The sequence below is a fragment of the Molossus molossus genome, unplaced genomic scaffold (genome assembly GCF_014108415.1).
Source record: "Molossus molossus isolate mMolMol1 unplaced genomic scaffold, mMolMol1.p scaffold_m16_p_17, whole genome shotgun sequence".
Lineage (NCBI taxonomy): Eukaryota > Metazoa > Chordata > Mammalia > Chiroptera > Molossidae > Molossus > Molossus molossus.
Genome location: NW_023425352.1, coordinates 8150670 through 8173146, shown reverse-complemented (window position 1 = coordinate 8173146; position 22477 = coordinate 8150670). Strand labels below are relative to the sequence as shown.

General features: G+C 56.0%; 1 protein-coding gene and 1 non-coding gene across 2 annotated transcripts; one reads left to right on the top strand and one right to left on the bottom strand.

The window, feature by feature from the left end:
• Positions 1-5221: 5221 nt before the first annotated feature.
• Positions 5222-18037, bottom strand: ADGRA1 (adhesion G protein-coupled receptor A1). The gene is made up of 3 exons (XM_036265993.1): positions 17913-18037; positions 7590-7688; positions 5222-6443 (listed from the first exon to the last, which is right to left on the bottom strand). Exons 1-3 carry the CDS (start codon positions 18020-18022, stop codon positions 5222-5224), a joined length of 1431 nt encoding a protein of 476 aa, XP_036121886.1. The 5' UTR covers positions 18023-18037.
• Positions 8825-8931, top strand: LOC118632858. The gene has a single exon (XR_004960106.1). It is a non-coding gene; the product is annotated as a U6 spliceosomal RNA (small nuclear RNA).
• Positions 18038-22477: the final 4440 nt, after the last annotated feature.

Genomic DNA, 22477 nt, shown 5'->3' with positions numbered 1-22477 from the left:
CCAGGGCCTGGGATTTAGGGTGAAGACTGAATGGGACAGGGCAAAGGTTACCCCATAGCTGAGGGAGCAGTGACATCACATGTGCTCCTGGATGAAATGACACATGGTCTATTTTGGGAAAAGATGCATCCAGTTTGGGTAAAATACAGAACAAATGGGCTGCTGACATCAGCTGAGTCAGCTTTGGCTCCTGCAGCCTGAAAGCACTGTAGGGGCTCTTCCGTCTCAGCAGCAAGCAGGACTGCGGCTCCGTGACCGGGGACCAGGGCGCACAGGCCGCGGGAAGGGGCCTGTGCCAGGGCGCACTGCCGCTCGTCCCGCCCGCCTGCGTTCATTTCAGAGTTTGTGGTCAGGGCCTTCCTGTTCGTGGAGTGACGTGAAACTTCTGCCGGAAGTTTGTTCGTCTTCCTGAGTGTTTGCACACCTGCCTGCTTTGATCGCAAGCTTCCCTCCGTGGGAGGGGCCCGGGTCCTGGTGCCTCGAACGTAGTAGATGGTTGTTTCATGTTGTTGGCTGAGGACCCGATTCTTGAGATCAGACCCATTCGACTAGACACTCCAAATCTGCCCAGAGCCGACGGGACAACACAGATGTGTACAAAGACAGCCATGCAGCCCCTGGATAGCCACAGAAGGTTCATTCCTAGTTCAGTTCCAAATAGGGCCCAACATTCTTACGAGCAGACCCCTGGGATGCCCTCGTGGCCAGGACATGCCCAGCCGCACACCTTCTTCCTGGCTCCTCTCTCAGGTGTCTGGATCCGGCAGGGCTTCCAAGGCCATGACAGGTGCTGCCCAGTCTTCTTACTGTTCTTGGCTGACCAGTCTACTCGCTCTCTGCCCCACCCCCCCTTTTTCCCTGTGAGACCCTCCCTCTGCCTCCACTGCAGTGCCTGGCCCTGACTGACCTCCCACCTGGTCAGTGCCCACGGATGGGGTCTCCTGCAAAGCCTGCTCCATGCTGCTCTCTGGCCCTTGTCACGCTCAGACATGTCAGGACTTGGTCTTGTTCTCTGAGCCCCGTCTCTCCACAGATGGGGGCTCCCTCCTTCTTAGGGTGTGGAGTCGATGCTCAGCTTGCAAGGTTGATGCGAGGCCAGTGGAGCAGGGGCTTCAAAGCCTGGGCTCTCATTTTCCCTAAAACAATTTGAAGAGCCATCAAACCCTTTGCACATTTTGAAGTCGACATTCAAATTAAAAAAAAAAAGTAAATAAGTGCAATGAATGTAATATCTGGTGTGGTGTAAATATTGACACTTTGAAATAAAGCTGTTAGTCACTCTTGTAAATGTATCCAAGAAGCTAAATACCAAAGTGGTTTTGGGACCCACCATCAATCATTTACAGAAAACATATAAACACATTTTTCTTTAACAGTCAGAAATCCTCCTCATGACATTTTTCATTAAACTCATTAGAGGCATCCAGTTCTGCCCAGAATTTTATTCCACTGTGACATATTTTTATGCTTAAAAGTTTCTATAGGTCCCCTCACCACACTTTTTAAAAATCCTCACTTGAGGATGTTTTTATTTTATTTTATTGATTTTTTAGAGAGAGGAAAGGAGAGAGAGAAAGAGAGAGAGAGAGAACATCGATCGGTTGCCTCCTGTACGAACCTCGACCAGAGATCAAACCCACGACCTAGGTATGTGCCCTGACTGGGAATTGAACCCAAACCTTTGGGTATATGGGATGACGCTCCAATCAACTGAGCCACTGGCCAGGGCCCCTATCACACTTTCGCACTTTTTAGCAACCAATACCATGTAAATTTTAATAAATCAAATATTTAATAAATAAATACATTTTTAAAACTTTTGTTTTGTTTTGTTTCCAGTGACCATTAGACTCATGTTGCATTCTCGAGGTCTTTGGGTAATGGGATGTTTCTCTTAGCAATGGGGACAGCGCAGGATGGCAGACCACTGACCTGCTGCTACTGGAGGACCTGAGCTCCTCGCTGGCTCACGTTGCTTTCCTGGGGACTCATGGTGCTTCTGCACAGGGCTTGGGGGATGAAGGGGTGAGGTGACTGTGGACACGGGTCCCCAGGCCAGCTGCCTGCTCTATTACATACCTGAACTGGGAACACTCAAAGACTCCAAATGTGACTTCTCACTCTTGGGCAGCTTGAGAAGGACTGGGGTTCCCTGCTCCACAAGAAACTTCCTGAGGGGGAGCGTGGGCAGGACCGCAATAGAGGGAGGCAGAGTGGGGAAGGGGACTGCTCTACCCACGGCCCTTGAGGGCATCCCTGTGCCCAGCTGAGGCTGATCGGGAAGCTCCCACCCCCAAGTCTGATGCTAGAACCCCTGACGGTAGGAAGCGGGGACCCTCTGGCAGCCTGGGCTGCCCCCCAAAAGGCACCATGTGGATGTGGTCAGAGCTGTGGGTGTGCAGTCCTCTGCTGCTTGCAACGGAGAAGGTGTTGACATTTATGCAGTTTGAGATGGAATGAATTTATGAAGTTACTCTGGGTGCGTTCCACCCTGCAGAGGGTGGGGGACATGGCAGCGGCTGGCGGTTTCCTGGGACACCCTCGGTGAGGAAATTGTGGGTAGGAGACCGCAGGGCTGACACCTGCCAGCAGGTGGGCGTGAGGGCAGCAGGGAGGGCAGAGGACAGTGGGTGCTGTTAACCAGAAGGGCTCTGGAGAGACCCGCCCCCTGCTGCACCTTCCCTGCCACCCTCCCTGTTGGGGCTCAGGGTTCTGGTCCTCGAACTGATGGGGTACCCTCTGTGATGCCAGACCAATGCCTTTGGATCTACAGCCTGGCCAGGGCTGCTTCCTGGTGTCCGTGGAAGACTGTCCCTCAGATGGTGTATTTCTGTCATATTCGTTTGTGTCCACAGGCCCATCCAGCACCCCTTCCTCCTGGCCCACACGAGCCGGCGCAGTGGAGCTTGGGGTGGGGGACTTCTCCTGTCACCGATTCCCATCCTACAGCCTCTCACTGTGAGGTGGACGCAGCAGCCATGGGTCGCGTCCCAGCGATGCACCTCTCACTCACGCCTCCTCCTGCTCCACCTGCCCTCCGTGGCTTTGACCTTCCAACTCTCTGAAGAGAACACACATACATGCACACACTCTTTCATGGACACAGCACGCACATTCTCATGTATGCACACACATGCACTCTTACCGTACACACACGACACAACTCAGACACCCACAGCCCCCACTCACTTGAATGCACACTCACACGTGCATGGACTCACACACGCACAGCAATACAATGCACAAACGTGCAACACACATGTAAGCGCACACACACACACACCTCTCAGACACATGCACACTCGTCACTATACACTTGCTCTCACTGAACGTGCACGCACTCACATAACTCTTACACCTTGCCCCCACACGTGCGCACAGGCAGACGTGCACAAAGCAAAGAGGGGGCGCAAAGTGTCAGGCCAAAGGAAGCCTGGGCTCTGTCCCACTCCCCAGCCTTCCGGAGGCACATTCCACACAGAGCACCCGACTGCAGTTGTGTGGTGGACTTCGTGCTCTGGAAACTACGTGCCAGTGGGACATGTCACAACACTGCTTCCAAGAGGCTCGGCAGGCTGCCTTGGGCTGAAGCTCTGAGGTTGGTTAGTGCTGAGCTTCTCTGATTTGAGTAACGAGGTGCACTCTGTTCTGCCAGGACTGCTGAGGTGGGAGGGATGCTGGACGCCCAGGGGAGGGCACAGACAGGGCCTCGGTGGAGGTGGGCTGCCCCCCGGAGGGTCAGAGATGCGCACGATGCCATTAACCAGCCTCACAAAGGGCGAACAATGCAAAACACTGTATTTCGCCTGACAGTTCTGCATCTACAGTGTGTACACAGCACAGCGTCGGGTCTCGGTTCATATCGGCTACAGAAGCAGGTGAACAGGCTGGACAGTGACAGAGACAGGAACTGCCCAGCGCTCATCTGGTTGCCGGTCTGGTTGTCCTGTGAGGACACACGGGGTTTGCAGCAGGTACGAACACTGGTGAGTTACAGCTTCACGGTGAGGTTCGCAGGAATCCTGGGAAGTGAGGCTCCTTGTGCTCAGATACTGAGCGTGGGACCTCGGGCACTTGACACACTCCTCACCCCTCCGGCTGTGTGCGGGGAAGGGGACTGCTCTGGGTCGCGTCCTCCCTCCCAGATGGCAGAGCGCGCCGGCAAGTCACAGCAATGACAGCCGTGCAGGGCACTGACCACCTGGCTACACTGCCTCTGCACAATGTGCTGTGTGTGTGTGGTGGTGCTGTATGCACAGGCATGGTGGACTGTGCATGGGTGGTATGAACACATGACACACACACGGCACGTGCACATGTGGTGCACACACATGCGCATGTATGTGTGCGCATGTGCATGCTTGTGTGTCTGCACACGTGTCAGTTCCAGGAGGAGGAAGGGAGGGAGGAGCAGCCGTGCACGGTCCCACACGCGTGTCATGTTCTTCCGGGTGTCTAGGCACCTGCCTCTGTGAGGACCCACTGACCCTGCCCATGGGAGGGGCACTTCTGTCCTCTGAGTCAGGGCTGTGTGCCCAGATGTTCGTGGAAATGCCAGCCGCTCCTCTTTTGGGGGCGGGAACTTTATTTTTCCCAAATGCTCACGTTGGGGCGGGATCCAGTACTGACAGCGGCTGGCTCTGGACGTTGAATCTTTGTTAAAGGACATTTGGGCGTTTACAGGGCCATGGGGCCCCCTCCGACCTGTCTGAAGGCGATGCGCCCCCAGAGCACAGCTGGGCGCCCCCGAGTCTGTGAGGCTCTCAGGACTGCGGGCTGGCTGCATCCAGGGTGGGGGCTGAAGGTGGAGATGGCACTGGGCACAGGCTGTGGGTCCCCAGGTCCAGAACACGCTGGACCGACCAGCAGGCGGCCCGCTCCTTGGAACAAAACTGAACACGCACATTGAACACTAGGAAACATCGGTGGTCCCTTGAGGCCACTGCAGGTGGGCGGGGCTCCCCACGCTGAGGCTGTGCCTCGCCCGCTGCGTGGCTGGGCTGCCTGGGGGCGGGTGTTGCAGGTTGTAAGCGGTGACTGTGGATGTGGATGGCTTGTTTGACCTCGGGTTAGGGGAGGCAACATGGCCCAAAGCGTCTTCCCACTGGAGTCCTTCACAACAAAGGGCCAGTGGGGTGCCAGCTGCTTCTGAGAGGCTGTCACCTGGTGATCCGGGTCCCTGCTCTGCGCGGACACTCTTCTGGGGCAGGTGGCATGGCAGTCACACGGTCGTCTCATTCTTCCAGGGCCCTGTTCGGATGTTGCCTGTGCTGTCAGCACCATAAGGCACGGCTTCGCGCACGTCGCCCTTCAGCAGCCCGTTCTGGCCGGGGCCACCAAAGGGCAGGGACTGTGTCCTCCGGAGCATCTCGAAGTGGGCTGGGCCGCGGCCCACCTCCCTGCTGGGCCGTGCGGGGCAGCCGTAGAGTGTGGGGCTGATGTTGCCGCTCTCGGGCTGGCTGACCAAGGGGAAGGGGTCACCCTGGGCGCAGCAGGCCAGCGTGTGCATCCCCGCCGGGCCCTCGAGTGAGCTGGGGGGGCTGTCTGTGCGGGAGCTGCGGGGGCTGCCGTCCAGGCTGGAGGGGATGTGATAGGCGTACTCCTGCTCGGCCGCGGCTGCCCGGTGCCGGCTGAAGTAGTGAGGCTTAGTTCTGCCCTGGAGGCACCTGTGCAGGTGCGGGTCGTGCCCAAACGCCTCCTCCTCGTGCAGGTGGACATGGGCCGCGTCCTCCATCAGCTGCTCACAGTGCATTTTGGCACAGCAGGGCGTGGTCGGCGACAGGCAGCTGACGTGGCTCTGGGAAGCCTGCAGGTTGGTCATCTTGCAGTGGCCAGCTGGCGGGTGCCCGAAACCCCTCAGCTTGCCAACGCAAGGCGAGTCCTGCAGGCAGGTGGCATGCCCCAGTGCGTCCCCATTGGCATCCAGTGCGGGGTGGGCCCCGAGCTTCGAGGCCTGGGTGTCCCGGCGGGAAGGGCAGCAGGACCACCAGCACTGCCACACGTCGTCCCGCTTGGCGCAGTGGTGGATGAGCACGAAGAGCCCCAGCGTCACGCAGAAGGCGCCGTACAGGCAGCTGAAGACCATGTCCAGGAAGTGGTCTTGGGACACAGCCAGGGCCCCGAAGGTCCACGTGGCAGTGAACAGGAAGAGCGTGAAGGCGGCGGCCCGCAGCTGGGCCTCCAGTGAGTGCTCGTTCTGCAGCAGCGAGGCGGCCAGGGTGGTGCAGGTGGGGGGCACACCCGGGGGGGCCGGGGGGCTGTGGCCAGCCTCCGGCCCTGCCAGCCGATGCTGCTCCTCCCTCCGCTCCCTGAGCTCATACCTGCGCTCTGGGTGACGCCGCAGCTGGACGTAGGTGCCCAGGAAGTACACACAGGTGACCAGGGCGATGAAGGCTGCTGGACCATAGAAGGCGCCCAGGCTGGGCTCCCAGGCCATCCAGCAGCTGCGGGAGGAGAGTGGGTCAGTGTGAGTCACACTGCGTAGGACACCAGTGAAGTAAGGCCACTGCCCCCTCAACTGGTTGGGATAAGGCTGTGTCCTATAGTCAGAGAGAGCAGTTGGGTGATAAGGACATGAACACGGGCCCAAGGCGGTTTGGTGTGAGGAGCACAGCGGAGCTGCCGTGTTCTCTGCTCGCCACTCTCTGTGCCCTGCTTTTCTCGTGTCCCTCCCTCCCTCCTTCCCTCCCTCCCTTCCTCCCTCCCCAGCTGGGCCCAGAAGGCGTGAGCGTGGAGGGAATAGGGCTGTGTGTCTGGAAGGAGCTGCTGAGGGTGTGGAGGGTGGGGGCACAGCTCAAGGGCCCCGAGGCTCTGCTGAGGGCTGTGCTGGGACCAGAGTTCAGCAGAGTTCAGACTGGCCTCTCCGGGGACAAGAGGGGTCAGCTGTGGGGGGAGAGCCCAGGGCAGACTGAACTGCCTGCACAGAGGTTCCTGTTAAAGTCATTAATGAGTGTGGCCAGCAGGTGGCGTCACGGTCAGGTGATGAGCAAGGGGCCCCGCCCTGCCCACCAGGACCAGCCTGATGCACTCAGGCTGCTTTGGAGAACCAAGGTCAGAAGGGTGCTCAGGAAATGTCCTGGGGCCCTGGGGCCCATGGAACTGGGGGTGGGCATCCTGTGGGGAGTGAGTGGGGAGGGCCAGTGAGGTCCCCAGGTCTGGACGGGGCAGGAACGGCCTGCAGGGTCTGACTCAACCCCTGTGTGCAGCTGAGTCTGCTCTGCTGGCCTCGGCCGTGCTGCCCAGGTTATTGGTCCTCCAGGCCTCTCCCGTCTCCACAAGCCAGCCCTCGGGACTCAGGAAAGAGGCTGGGGGAAACCGAGTCCGCCAGGGAGGAAGACAGCTTTGGGCAACCAGGCCTTGTGCTGTCACCTCATGGGCACCTGGGGCAGTCCCTGGGCAGCCCCCGACCCCTGCCCTGTGTGGTCTCAGTGAGGCTGCACCTGATTTCCGGGCTGTTTCAGTCTGTCTGCTATGCGTGCCCATGACCAGTGGGGGTGCAGCTGCTGGACACCCTGCAGCCAGGGCGATGGGCCGGGGAGGTGCTCCCGGAGGAGCCTCGTCCACCCTCACCCCTCAGCGCTCGTACTCACTATGCTGAGTCCTCGTCCTCTGTCCCGTAATTTCTGATGTTCGTGGCAGCTGTGACTCCACAGATGATGAAAGGAACCCCTCCACTGATGAGGTAGATCCTGCCGGAGAGCAGGAGGCCACTCACTGCCCTTTGAACCCAACTGGGTCCCCCAAGGACAGCACCACCTTCAGGGCAAAGGAGGGAGGCGTGGCCCAGGGTCCTGGCCAAACAGCTGTCAGTCAGGGGCAGCACCAGCCCCACGGACTAGGGCCCGGCTTCTCCTCTGCCCCCTCCCCGCACTCCCAGCTTGCTGGCTGCTGTCCCCCTGCAGAGATGGCCCTGGCCAGGCTCCAGTGCTACGTCCCCAATGAGAAGAATGACACAGGTCCCAGGTCATTGGGTGGGAGCAGGATGACCTGGCCTCTGGTCACTTTTGGTGACCCCTGGGGACTCTGCCTCCCAGAATTTTATACCCAGAGAACACACCCAGACGTATTCTAACAAAAATAAAACTAAGAGAACTGTCCACCAGCTGACTTGCACTTCAAGAAATGCTACATGGAATCCTGCAGGCTAAAGGATCTGGTGCCAGACGGACACTTGGAGGAAGCAAGAACCTAAAAATGCTAAATATTCGAGTGAATAGAAAATATTTTGTTTCCTCTTAACTTCTTTAAAATACATATGACTGTTGAAAGAAAACATGTTGCCTCTGCCTGAGGCGTTTAGAACTTATGTAGGGGTACTATACACAATGTCCGCAGCATAGGGATGGTGGGAGGGGAGATGGTTCCATTCACTTGCAAGGGTTTTGACATAGTTGACATGAAACAGAATTTCCACACTAAATAGACTGTGAAGAGGCTGTGGGTTTTAATCCCCGAAGCAACCACAAAAAATTAATAGGCAAAATGCTAAGAGGTAAATTAAAATAAAAAAATTTAAAAATATTAAAATAATCCAAGAGAAAGAAAGAAAAGAGGAAAGGAAGAACAGAAGAAAGTAAAAAAAGTAAAAACAGAAAACAAATAATGAAAGGGAGACCTAAATCCAATCAAATGAAAATTTCATTAAATTTTAATGGACTAAAGATCCCAAAGGCAGAGATTGTCAGAACTGATTAACAACAACAAAAAAGCAAGTTATATACTGTCTACAACAGAAACATTTAAAATACGAAGTCACAGAGAGGTTGCAAGTTAATGGATAGAAAAAGTAGTTCACACAAAGTGTGAACCCAAGAAAGCTGGAATGGTTACAGAACAAAAGTAAAAAAACTTAAAATTGGAACGATACAGAGAAGATTAGCATGGCCCCTGCGCAAGGATGACACGCACATTCGTGAAGCGTTCCATATTTTTATGGCTACCCACCGTATGGGAGAGCATCATTGCCAATGATATATCAGATAAGGGGTTAATTTCCAAACTATATAGAGTGCTCATACAACTCCACAAAAGGAAGACAAAGAACCCAATTAAAAAATGGGCAGAGGAACTAAACAGACACCTCTCCAAACACGACATACAAATGGCCAAGAGACATATGAAGAAATGCTCAACATCACTAATCATCAGAGAGATGCAAATTAAAACAACAATAAGGTATCACCTCACACCTGTCAGAATGGCCGCCATCAACAAATCATCAAACAACAAGTGTTGGAGAGGGTGTGGAGAAAAGGGGACTCTAGTGCACTGCTGGTGAGAATGCAGACTGGTGCAGCCACCATGAAAAAAAATTAAAACTTAAAAATTGAACTTCCATTTGACCCAGGGATCCCACTTCTAGGAATATACCCTAAGAAGCCTGAAACACCAATCAGAAAGAATATATGTACCCCCATGTTCATAGGAGCACCATTTACAATAGCTAAGACCTGGAAACAGCCCAAGTGTCCATCAGTAGACGAATGGATAAAGAAGCTATGGTACATATACACAATGGAGTACTACGCAGCTGTAAGAAAGAAAGATCTCTTATCCTTTGAGAAGACATGGAGGGACCTGGAAAGTGTTATCCTGAGTGAAACAAGCCAAACAGAGAAAGACAAGTATCATATGCTCTCACTTACTTGTGGAATATAATGAACATAACAGTCTGAGGAATGGGGTAGTCCCCGAGACGTGGAAGTGGGGTACAGACTGACAATCCCCAGAAGAAGGGGTGGTGGGGGAGAGATAAACCACAGAATTTATATGCATGTATGCATGAACAATGGACATGGACAACAAAGCTAGGGACAGGGCAGGGGGGGAGGGGAATCAGTGAATCAGTGAGGGAAAATGGAGAAGCATCTATAACAAAAATTAATTAAAAAAATAAAATTAGTAAAGAAACAGAAGATCTGAACAACAACTGTGTGTGTGTGTGTGTGTGTGTGTGTGTGTGCGCGTGTGTGTGTATTTGTTAATCCTCACCCAAAGATATTTCTTTCCATTGATTTTTTTAAAATGAGAGTGGAAGAAAGGGAGGGATGGGGAGAGGGGAGAGGGAGATTGAGAGAGAGAGAGAGAGAGAGAGAGACAGAGACATTGATGTGAAAGAGACACATTGATTGGTTGCCTCCCACACACATCCTGACTGGGGCTGGGGATGGAACCTGCAACCCAGGTATGTGCCCTTGATTAGGAATTGAACCCAGCGAATCTTTGGTGCGTGGGCCAATGCTCTAACCACTGAGAAACACCAGCCAGGGCTGAACAACGCTATTAATCACTTTGCCCTATAGGCTCTTTATAGAACATCACAATCAATAAATGCATAATTTTTATTCTTTTTAAGTGCACATAGTCCATTCACCATGACAGATGATGTGGTGCTTCAAGAAACATGTCTCAGTAAATTTAAAAAGATTGAAATCATACAGAGTATATTCTCTGACCACAATGAAATTAAATCAGAAGTTAATAACAATAAGATAACTAGGAAAACCACATCTACCTGGAAATGAAATGACACATTTCTAAATAATTCATGGACCAGAGAAGAAATCACAGGGGAATTTAAAAAATATTTTAAACAGAATGAGGAAGAAAATACAACATAAGATTTCTGGGGTGCAGCTAAAGTAGGGCTCAGAGGGACATTCATAGCTGTGACTACTGTGAGGAAAAAAGGAAGGTCTAAAGTTCAGTGACGTAAGAGTTCACCTCGGCAAGGCAGAAACATAAAAGGTCAAAGTAAATGGAAAGGAGCAGGAAGAAGGAGATCATAAAGATAGGAGCAGAGATAAAGAAAAATAGAAGTCCTGGTTGTAATGTACAGCATGGCAGCAATAGCAATACTGTGTTGCATCTCTGAAAGTCATTAAGAGAGCAGATCTTAAAAGTTCTCATCATAAGAAAAAATGTAACTGTGTGGGTGATGGATGTTAATTATACCTATTGTGGTGATCACTTCACAATATAGACAAATGTGAAATCATTATGTTCTACGTTCGAAACGAATAGAGTTTTATGTCAGTTATAACGCCACTAAAAATAAAAAAGACAAAAAGTAGTGAAAATTGCCAAGGCAGAAGTTGATTTTCTGAAACCATGAACAGAACTACATACCCTGAGTCGGCTGATCAAGGAAAGAGTGAGAACAGACTGCAGCATCAAGGAGATGGCTTCCCAGCTCCGTCCCACAGGCATCAGAGTGCAGATGTCCTGGCTGACGATGCTCCTTCTTCTTTTTTAAAATTATCTTTCTATATTTACTTATGCTCCAATAGAAAATAATAATGCTTTGTGTGCATTAAAAATTTTTTTTTCTAGGCCACCATCCTGACCGGAAGTTGATGATGGTTCTTAACATTTTTGAACTTTACGATGGTGCAAAACCGATGCACATTCAGTAGGAACTGTATTTGGACTTTTGATCTTTCCCTGGCTGGTGGCACGTGGTATGATGCTCTCCTGTGAGGTTGGGCAGTGGGGTGGGCTGAGGCTCCTTAGCCACATGATCACGAGGGTCACAGCCCACACTCACTTTTGGGTATTGTGTTCTGAGCATGTGTAAGGTGGGCTAAGCTAAGCTCTGATGCTCAGAGGCTAGGTGTGTTAAATGCATTTTCAATTTAACTGTATTTTCAACTTATGATGGGTTTACCAGGACAAAAACCTATTCTCAGTAGAGGAGCATCTGTATATTATACACAAGTATATGTGAATGATTCAGCAACTTAGATAAAATGGATACATTAAAAAAGAAAACCCAACAAATCATCAAAATTGAAACATGAAGTAGAAAATCTGAATGCCCTGTGTCTAGTAAAAAGATGGGCTTCAATATCACAGACATCTAACAGAGAGACTCCAGGTCCTATAGCTCACGGACGAGCTGATCACTGGGTCTTATTTAGGCTCCTCCAAAAACGAAGAGGGTGTACCCACCGACGCAGTTTGAGACAGGTATCCAAACCAGACAAGACATTAAAAATGTAAATTCCTTGACAAGCTTCCCCATGCACACAGACACCACATCGCTGACAGTAAAATCAGCAAATGAAACCTAGGACTTCATGAAAAGGATCAAACATCCAGACCCGGTAAGATGATCAGAGAGAGGCGGTGTGTTTTCATGAATACCAGGCAGTTCTTCTCCACAGAGGCACAATGCGGAGAAACCACAGGGTCGTCCAGTGGACGCAGTGGCAGCATTTGACAAAACTGGGCCCACGACCGTGAACAGACCTCAGCAGACCAGCGGCAGATGGTCTCCTCAACCTCCGAGGCCTCTGTGAAAACCGCTGGCCTGAGGAGGGGACGATGACGGTTCCCCTAGGATCAGGGATAGGATGTCCCTGTCCTGGAGGTCCCAGCCCTGTAAAAAGGCAGCCAAGGAATAATGGCACCACGAGGCAGTGTCTGCAGGTGACAAGAGTGCCTGAGGATGGCGGTGGCAGGCACAAGACCGCGAGGAGGACCAGCAAGCCAATGTTGGGAGGTTGCAAGGTTAATGCACAAAATGCAGTGTTACTTTGTCCACAAGCAGAAAGCCAGTTTACAATGACGTGAAACCCTAATCCCAGCAGATCTTTAAAGCTGACAAATTCATTCTAAAACGTGTACAGAAATGTAAAGGACCCAGACTATCTAAAGCCATCTTGAAAAGGAGACCCGAGATGGAGGGTTTACAAATTTTGACATCAAGACTGAGTGCGAAACCACAGTAATCAGGACAGTGTTGTCCTTGAGGAAAGACCGGCATTTGGTCCCCAGGAGAGGGCCCTGGACACCGCCTTCCCTCCACGGGGCCAGCTCGTTCTGGAGTGAGGCTGGGGGCTGCTCGCTTGACCAGAAAGTGTCAGGGCTCTTTTTGGGAAGCAGGAAACACTCGACCCTAATGAAAACCACAGTGACTGATGACCATGCTCCTCCAAGCACCTCCTTGGGCCAGATGCCAATTTTCCACCTGAAGCCTCTCCAGCCCCAGTCCCCAGACCCCGTGCTGGGTCCTGCCTGGGGGTCCCTCTGCCGGGACCCCTTTTGTCCCTCTTGCAGCTCCATGCCTGTCTCACCATGTTTTATTCCCTGCACACCTGAGGTCACCTGCTCCATGGAGGTGGGGACCTCTCCTGCCCAGAGCTCGGACAGCTTGGAGCACGTCGCAGGCACACGGCTCATTCACTGGGTGCCGGGGGCCAGATTTCTATTTTCATAGGATGCTCACCACGGGCAGGCACGGCTGGCACGTGGGGCACATCTTCACTTGCCTTGAGCACTCCACGGCCACGAACTTGCAGCCCACAAGCCAGCGGAGAACGGAAGGGAGCGAGGCCACTGGCCAAGGACACAGACACTGTCCCAGGTGAGCCAGGCCCAGTGGCCATCTGAGGGCCAGATGCTGGGGCAGCTGTCCAGATGTGGCGGCTTGTGGGAAGCAAACCGTGTTTGCAGGCTTGTCCTCTGGATGTAAAGGCAGGAACCGAACGAGCCTCCAGTGATGCCAGCACGTGGGTCAGGGCCGGGCCGAGCGGTCAGTGCTTCCGCGAAAATGTGCCTGCTGCTTCTGATGACTCAAGGGACATTTCACAGGGAGCGTGTGAGGGGTCCCCATCCAGCTGTGACACGTACCATCACCCACCATGCCTCTGCTCCCATGGTCGAGGGGGCTCAGAAAGCCACTTTCCTGGAGCTGCGGCCACCACGGAGGGAAGGGTCCTCTGTTCCATCAGGTCCTGTCCCCTCTAATGTATGGAGAGGGGTGGTGGCAGGTGGCCCTGGAGAGATGTGACAAGACAGGGCTCACTCTGCTCACACTTGGGATCCCCACAGGCCCCATGGCCCAGGCCAGCCCACAAATGTCCCTCTGGCACTCCTGGGGGAGGAAGAGAGGGCCACTTTGCTAAGTTGTGGCCATTGGGGGACAGTGTACCCTGGCCTCTCCCTTCCTGGATGGCTGCAGACTGTCCCTGTGGGACCAGCAAGTCCTCCAGTGAGCGCAGGAGACTGTCAGGCCCCTGGGCAGGCCCCGCCCCTCCTGTTGTGGGCAGAGTGGTCCAGCTGGTCGCTGCCCACCGGATGCTGGAGAGGTGCTGACCGGCCCTGTGGCCCAAGCCTTCCTGGGCTGTGCAACCTGCAGGGCGAAGCGGCCAGGTCCCCTCATGCCTTTTCCTCTGCCTTCCCCCGAGCGTTCCAGCTCCAAGTCAGACTGAGCCTCCAGGAGAGCGGCTGGGCACGGCTCCTGGCACGGCTCCTGGCACGTGGAGGCTCGGTCAGTAGAGGGCAGTGGAGGCCTGGGCCACTATTCTTGCTGCAGCTGCTGGGCGGTCAGCGGCCTGGAGCCCTGCGAGGGCAGTGATCGCTGGCCGGTCCGAGGCAGCCTCTCTGCGCCAGGCTCCCTCGCCCATGGCTTCAGTCACGTCCTCTGCAGGGATGTCTGAATCAGCCGTGGGGGCTCCCATGTCACAGCCCCTCTCCTGTTGCAGAGGACGTGGGAGCCCTGTAAGGTGGTGGAGTTTCTGCTTTGTTCTCCTGACAGCCCCTAGCAGACTCCACACCCACTAGGACCACATGCTCCTTGCGCTCCCGTGTCACCCCCTGCACGATCCAGCCAGGAGCTCACCTGGCCATGGGGTCAGAGCAGCCTCCTCCTCAGGCGATAGTTTATGAACATGAATCTGAATCTCAGTGAAACCCCAGCTACTGCCCGACACTGTCCTCGGACACACAGGGCGAGGGCATGCAGCCACTGGGGAGGGAGGGAGAGCAAGGGGTACTTGCCGACGGTGGGGTCACCGAGGGGCAGCATGGGAGCCAGGACGGCCCCGACACAGGGACTCTTGGTCTCGGGACGTGGGGGTCTGATCAGTAAGTGGGGTGGGGTGATACTCGTGAGTGAGAATGTAGAATCGGTCCCTGCCATGACTGCCGCTGTCCCTTGCGGTCTGTAGACGCCCTGTGACGAGCCTTTCACCTCGGCTTTGAAGCCATCCCGCCATGGTGGCCTCACTCTGACATCTTCACCGCACGTCCCTGGATGGCGCATGGTGACAGTCCCCGCCTGGATTGGTGATGCGTCTTCGTGCAGGAAGCTGCATGTCCTTCAGCCTCAGCACTGGCCAGCTATGGCCGCCCTCATCCGAATGTCTTCAAGGGACCGAGCCACCCAGTGGAGCCGGACCAAGGCCTGGCTCCCGCAGACGCAAAGCCCTGGGCCCTTCTCTCCGCTCTGGAGTCCATCCTGCATCTGCTGCTGAGGACCCAGCCGGACCCTGTGTGTGACCGCCCTGCCGGGTGACGTTCAGTCAGGCCAGGGGAGGCAGAGGGTGTGGAGGGCCCTGGACGGTGTGGGGAGCGCGACAATGAGACTGCCGCCTGAAGGCAATGCGTCAAACGTGGCCTTCGGGGACCTCTCAATCAAGCCACCCGCTGTCTGGAAGGCACCTCTTTGACCGCTCTGCCCTCCTGCACACGGGCACCCCCCACGGACGAGACAAAGCCCCTGGAGCACGACGACATGTGGGGACCGTTATTCAGGAGAGACGGCCCATCCAGGTGTGGACAGAGTGCAGTGGGGCCCAAGGAACCACGACAACCTACATGCTGATGAGGGGCCTGGCAAGTGTGCCCACCCCGCTGTCCCTTGCACCCAGGACCTGCCTGAGGGTGTCTGTCTCCTGGCCCAGCGGCTTCTCTGTGTGACCAGCACCGATGAATTTCAGGAAATCAGGCTGATGATTCTGTCAGAGAGCCATTTATACCATGTGGAACAGGAGCACACAGCCTGGACGGTCACCTGGGCCTCTGAGAGGCACAGCTGGCTCAGCTGCACTGGTGACCTCCCTTCTCCAGGGTACCTGACCGCAGTAGGTGAAGGTGGCGGTTCTCGGGGGTTTGGTGCCTGGAGAAGAGCTGGTGACCACGTCCTCAGGATTCCCACAGAGAAGTCCTGCGTGCCCACAGTGACGCGCAGGAGGCTGCAAGGTGGGGTCCTGTCCAGAACTGAGTCCTGGCATTTAAAATATAACAGGACCCTTCATGACCCAGCACCGTTTGCCATGCTCATTCAGGGACAGGTGCCAACACGTGGGGCTGCGTGATCACGTTTACTTTAGGAAGAGCTCTGTGTTCTGGGGCCTAGACTGTGAACCAGGATGTCTGCCCCCAAGCGTGGTCTCATGGGACCACTGGAGGACATGGGCATCAGCCTCGGTGTGTCCTGCCTGGTCCAGCGGCGGCCCTGGAGCCCTGTGCCCTTGCGCGGGGCAGCTGTGCCCCTGGGTGCCTCCCGGCCCGGCGTGTGGCGGTGGGCGCCAGCCTGGGCTTCTCGTCAGAATTTGTGCTGCAGCTGGAGAAGGGTTCCTGCAGAGGGCGCCCCAGGGAGCCTCCTCCCACCTGGCAGGTTGAATGAAGAGGCAGCAGGCGCCCTTCACCATGAGGTCGCGCTGGGCTCATGTAAGCACCTCGGCGCTAATGCCAGTGCATTTTCCGAAGGAAAGGCCACCAGCAGACTTTAAACACTGGGAACTACTTAGGGGCACTTGTCGGAAAGGGCAAAACAGATTGCAAAATTAGGATATAATTACATGTAGCTAAATTGGGAATTGGCCCCTGAACACCTATAAAACCACAGCAGGAAGGTCTGTTTGATTCTGCCCAGTGGCTGTGGTCTGAATGTGTGTGCCCCCCACCCCCCAAATTCATAGGGTGAAGCTTTAACTCCAAAGGTGAGGGTGGTAGGAAATGAGGCCTTTGGGAGGTGGTCAGGTCACGAGGTGGAGACCCATGATGGGATCAGTGCCTGTATAAGAGACACCGAGAGCTCCCTGCCCCTCCACCGTGTGAGGACAGAGTGACAAGGGTGAAACCCGGAGGAGGGTCCTGACCCAGCCGGGCTGGGGCCCTGATCTCAGACTTCCAGCCTCCAGGACTGTGGGAAATAAATGTCTGCTCTTTAGAAGTCCCTAGTTCGTGGTATTTTGTTTCAGTCCAAACTACGACACTAGTGGAGGCAACGGAAGGCATGGGAAAGTCTGTCTACCTAGCCAGTGGGGTGCCACCTCCTCCTCCCTTATAATCAGCCTCTGGTCTCTTTGGGGATATCCCAGACCCAGAATGTTTGCCTTCAACCCCAGGACCCCTGAGGCTGGGGGGGGGGAGCAGACAGGGGCTGGAGGGGAGGCCCTTGGTGGAGACCTGAGCTGACGCACCCCGTCTTCCGAGTCTGTGCCTGCTGGAGGGGTGTGCACACTGGAGACCAAGGGAGGTGTTGCTGAACCGCCCTTCGAATTCAGAGCCAGACGGAGCTCAGCCTTAGGGGCTGAGCATCCATGGCCCCCACACATGGGCTACAACCTCACAGCGACAGCAGCTGCCTCTCATTGGACCACCTGGGCGGGGTTGTCACGGAGACCCCCCACAAGCCACAGCCCCTCACGGGATCACCTGTGCACCCTGAAGCCTCCCAGCCTGAGGAAATAACAGGGTGATTATCTAAAGCTGGGGCCCCTTTCCAAAGCCCCTGTGAGCCCCAGACAAAGGTCCAGTCCACAGTCACCTTGAAACCAGCAACTGAGCTGCCTTGGTTTCCTCAGCCCACGAACAGGTGTCTTAACTCAGAGACCCATGAATAACTGACGCCACTCACTGACCCCCACGTGAGCCGTCTGCACCACAGCCCGCCCATGGCATGGAGCTCACAGCACTGGGCAGATACACTGGCCCCCAGACCCACCGGCCAGGCTCTAGCTCCAGCTCACTGCCCACCTCCAACGCCCCTTAGGACCCCCTGAATCCTGGTCGCCTCGTTCTCCGGTCCCGAGTTTCCCTGGGAGCCCCTTTGCCTAGACCCGTACAGCAGGTGCAGGGCTCCTGGCTCCTGGGGGCCGGGGGACACGCATGAGCCCGGGTACCTGAGCAGGGGCTGCTGGGAGTATGGCGGCTGGTCTGCGCCTGGGCACGGCAGAGCCTTCTTGGTCACCTGCTTGTAGATGTTCCTGGCGGTCACGGCGATCCACAGCATGGTGCAGAGCGTGCAGTAATGCAGCACGATGCCCACCTAGGGGGAGAGGGAGGTCAGTGGCCACTGCCCGCCAGGACACTGACCTCCGCATGGCAGTCCCAGAGTCGTCCAGCCCTCCCGCTCCCCTGGGTCCTCAGAAGGAAGCTCAGCAGTGACAGACGTGAGGTGGCGGGAGGTACCAGGGTTCTTGGCTCCAGTAACACCAACACTTCACAGGGGCCTCTGAGCTCAAGGGAGATGCCTGGGCTGCAAAGAAGCTTTGCAGGTGTCATAACTCAGCAGCTTTGCTCTCCTGCAGAGCGCTGGGCCAGGGCCCGTGGGCCTGTGCGAACGCACCCCTGCTGTGGTCTCCGAGGGGCTGGCTGCATGGGCGTCGCTGGGCAGCGTGCACACCATCCTGCGTGTGGGCCTGTGTGCACGGGTCCCTGTGGTGGGTGTGGCCGAGGCCCGGCCCTGGAAAGCTCCAGGGAGCATGAACATGAGTGCTGGGCCCTCCCCACACAGGTGCCCACCAGGGGAAGGTGGGGTGGGGTGCAGCGCTGCCTCCCAGGGCCTGTGAGACCCTGCCTGTGAGACCAGCACCTTCCGGATCAGACGTGCAAGTCCGCTCCCTGCGAGTCGGAGTTGCTTGTTACTATGGAAACAGCGCCAGGTCCATCCCATCACCAGCACTTACTGCATTAGCTAATCACATGCTCCACGCTCCGTCTCCGCGCGGTGCTAGAGAATGAGGTTACCTTTGAAGCAATAACTTGACATTTCACAATGACAAGTAAAATATGGCTATAATTGGAAAGGACGTAAATGTTTAAGGAACACAGAGATGCTCTGAATAAAGCTAGCATTGCACCATTGTGATGATTTATCAAGTGCAGAGTTCAGTTTTCACTTATGAGAAAACTGTAATAATTGATGAGAACTTGGGGAAAGGGTGGAAAAATCCCAGAATTGTATTTAGGGTTTTGGACGGGCTCCCGCACGTGGGCTGCCAGCCTTTTCCTCAGCCTCCTTCGGCTTGAGCTCCAGCCCATATCCATGGCGTCACCCCCCGGCCGACGGGGGAGGCTCTGGCCACACAGGGGCGAACTCCCGGCACCAGGAGAAGAACGAGGATGGGGGATCGTGTTGCCTGGCCCTCAACTGAAGGACGATCTGACTTTCTTTTGGGGGGGCAGTAGTGTGGCTGTCCTCATGTACAAATAAAGCAGTCGAGACATGTCCTCAGAGGTGAGGAGAGCAGGGAGCACCCACAGCGGGGAGGAGAGCTGGGGGAGGGGCAGGGCTGAGCCTCGTCCCAGCTGCATGTGTGGGATTTCGAGAGCATGTCAACAGCAGACCTCTGTCTCCCAAACACTGACTCAGGCTGAACACAGGAGAGGTCACAGAGACCCCGCCCTGGCTGGCAGACAGCGTTCTGCTGCCACCCCGCGCTTCCGGGCCCAGGCGGCGCTGACGCACGTGTATTATGTGAGGACAGCGCTGGCTGCCTGTGTTCATGATGTCACTTTGTACTTTAATGAGGCTCACGGTCATTTTTGGTTGCCGTGACAACAGTCTGTTCTCTCTGCCATCCGGAGCTTGGACCACTTCTCATATATCACTCACCGTCACCCAGAGTGACACTGGACAGCGGAGGCTGGCCAGAGGGGCCTGTATCGGGCACCAAGGCCGTGCACAGGTGTCCCTGGTCAAGGCGGGGCCAGCCTGGCTGCCTACAGTGAATCGGCTCATGTAATTCGGGAGCTGAAGAAGCCCCGGAGCTGCAGTCGGCGAGCTGGAGACCCAGGAGAATGACGATGGGATTCCAGTCCGTGTCTGCATCCGAAGGCAGGAGATGGATGTCGCAGCCCGAGACAGACGAGTTCTTCCCACTTAGACCTTTACCCCAGACTGGATGAGGGCCTCCATCCATTCATCTCAGCCCAAACAGTCGTAGACGCATCCGGAACCATGTTCGACATGCCTGGGCGCCCCAAGATCCCGTCAAAGGGACTCACGGAGTGGCCACCACCCCACTCTGTGCCTCCTGGTCTCCTGCAGTGAGTGGAGGAGGGACTGAGCCAGGCGAACCCGGCTTCACCTCCGCTCTGTGGCTGGTTCTCCATGAGGTGCTGGGCAGGTTACTGCCCTCCACACCTCCCCTCTGGAGGCAGGTCCACCGCGGGGGCACCGGTGGGTTTGCTCTCAGCTGCACCCACAGAAGTCACAGCCCCCCAGTGCATTTTTGTGAATAAATGAGTGAATGCGTGAACGGCACCCTGCGACCTTCTGGAAAGGTCGCGGGGAGGTCAGGACAGTGTCTGCTGCAGAGCTCAGGGCTGGCTGCCTCCGCCGGGTGCTGAGGTTGTCACCACACGAGAATCGAGTGTTTCCTACACGAACACGATCTCTACAGATCTTACCTCCAAGGATGCTTCTAGGTCTTGTCTGCCCCTTCCTCACTGTGCACCCTCGTCACCCGCCCTGCCGAACCGGCCAGGCCTGGGGTGTCATGAGGACTTCTGGCAGACACGGACAGCTGCCAGGTTTCCGGGGGGCGTGGGATCCCCAGTGCCATGAGTACCGGGTCTCTGAGGGGCAGGGAGAGTGGCCGCACCGCTGAGATTCTGGGGGCCTTCCTGCTGGGCCCAGCTCGGGGGCCTCTTGTGGAGGAGTGCGGACGGAAAGCTGATAGACGGTCGTGTGTCCGGGTCTCCGCGCCTCGGCGGCATCACAGGTGGGGCTTCACCGTGTTTCCGGGGCGCTCGCCTCCGGGGTCTCCAGGCCCGTGGAAAGGCGTGAGGGGGGTCTGCCCCTCATCGTGGTTTCCAGTCTGCACTGGATGGCTGGTCCTGACACGGAGTCGCAGACAAGGGAGCTGTCTTCTGGGTCTGATGCCTCGCCTGTGGTGGGCAGGTGTGGGGCGCGGGGCACCTCTGCGGGAACAGCCTCTCGCCGACCAGTCCCCGGGGGCTGCTGCCAGTGCAGGTGGACAGGTCACCTCATGTGGACAGACAGCCGCTGAGGTCAGCGCCAGGACACGCGGTCCCGGGCGGGGGGCGGCACAGCCCTCCATGAGTGAGTCCTTGGGTGATCTCTGTGGCTGTGGAGCTGAAGGGTAGTTTACATTTCTCCCTTTCCCCCCGAGGGGGTGGGACGCACCCCTCCGTGGCCTCTGCACAGTCTCTGTGGCCTGGCCCCTGGAGCCTGCTGGTGTTTCTGCTCCTGATTCTGAGTCTGGGCATCGGGGTCCTGGGATTCTTACCTGGGGTGGGGGGTGGGGGGCAGGTGGCTGATCCCACCAGTCTCCGCAGGGCGTGTCCTGCACCGTTTGTGGGACAGCAAACTTCTAGTCAGCACATCACCCTAGGCCTTGGAGCAAGTTGGTCCAAGTGAAAAGTAAATGATTTACATGATCGAATGTTGAGCAAAGTAACCAGACTCATTTGGGTCTGCAACACGGACACACTGGATGCCTAACCACCCCTTTCACGAGAATCACCTGAACAGATAAGCAAATGTGATGTCGTAAACGAGACCATTATCGCAAATTTCCCCCTGGGCAAGGGAGTCGATAAGCCCTTTAAAATCTGTAGCGGAAAGAAGACGCGAGCGAGCAGCACTCACCGCCTGGCACAGGACAGGGTACTTGGTGCGGTTGATGCCGCCGGCGAACACCGTGAAGGTCAGGGCAGCGTGCATGCAGAAGTTCAGGAGCGTGTGCCTGCCCTTGCGGCTGATCCGGATGGCGCTGGAGAAACACAGGGGTGGCGTCAGGACCCCGCCCCTCGGCAGAGGGAACCGGGCGAAGACCTCCGGGCAGAGAAACGCACCCCGAGGACCAGCTCGAGGGAAACACAGAGCTGGCAGAATCCACCCTCAGTGCGCATTTGGTTTTAGGTCCCCCTGGAACACGAGGACTGGAAGTGTTTCGAGAAATCTCGAACAACCCGGCCATTGACAGGAAGACACCTGCCCAGTCACGGAGATGGGGGTGGGTCTTCTGTTTCCCTCTCTGAGCGGATGTCTGGTCCCTTGAGAGGACAGTGACTGACTACGTGGTGACCCCGGTCACCAAGCCGCACCTGGACTCCGACGCTGCCTGTGGCTGTAGCCACGCCTCACCCTTGGCTATGGCCACGACTGAGGTTGCCCCACCTACGTTGACAGCGGCGCCTATGATCACAGCCTCTCCGTGGCCATGCATCCACCCACGGCTCTTCCCACGACCGTGGTTAGTGGTTATGCCACGGCCCGGGCTTTGCCCCTGGCTTGCATTGTGGGCTCGGCCCTGACCACAGCCAGGACCCCTCCTCACATTCCTCAGGGCATCATCAAGTGACAGGGACACAGTCAGATCACCTTCCCACTCCCAGGCACAGGTGCCAGGAAACCAGCTTAGCAGAGAACCGAGGAGACTAGACTTCCCTTTCTAGAAAGAAATGTAGACGTGTCTTAGGGTCTGCTGGCTGCTCC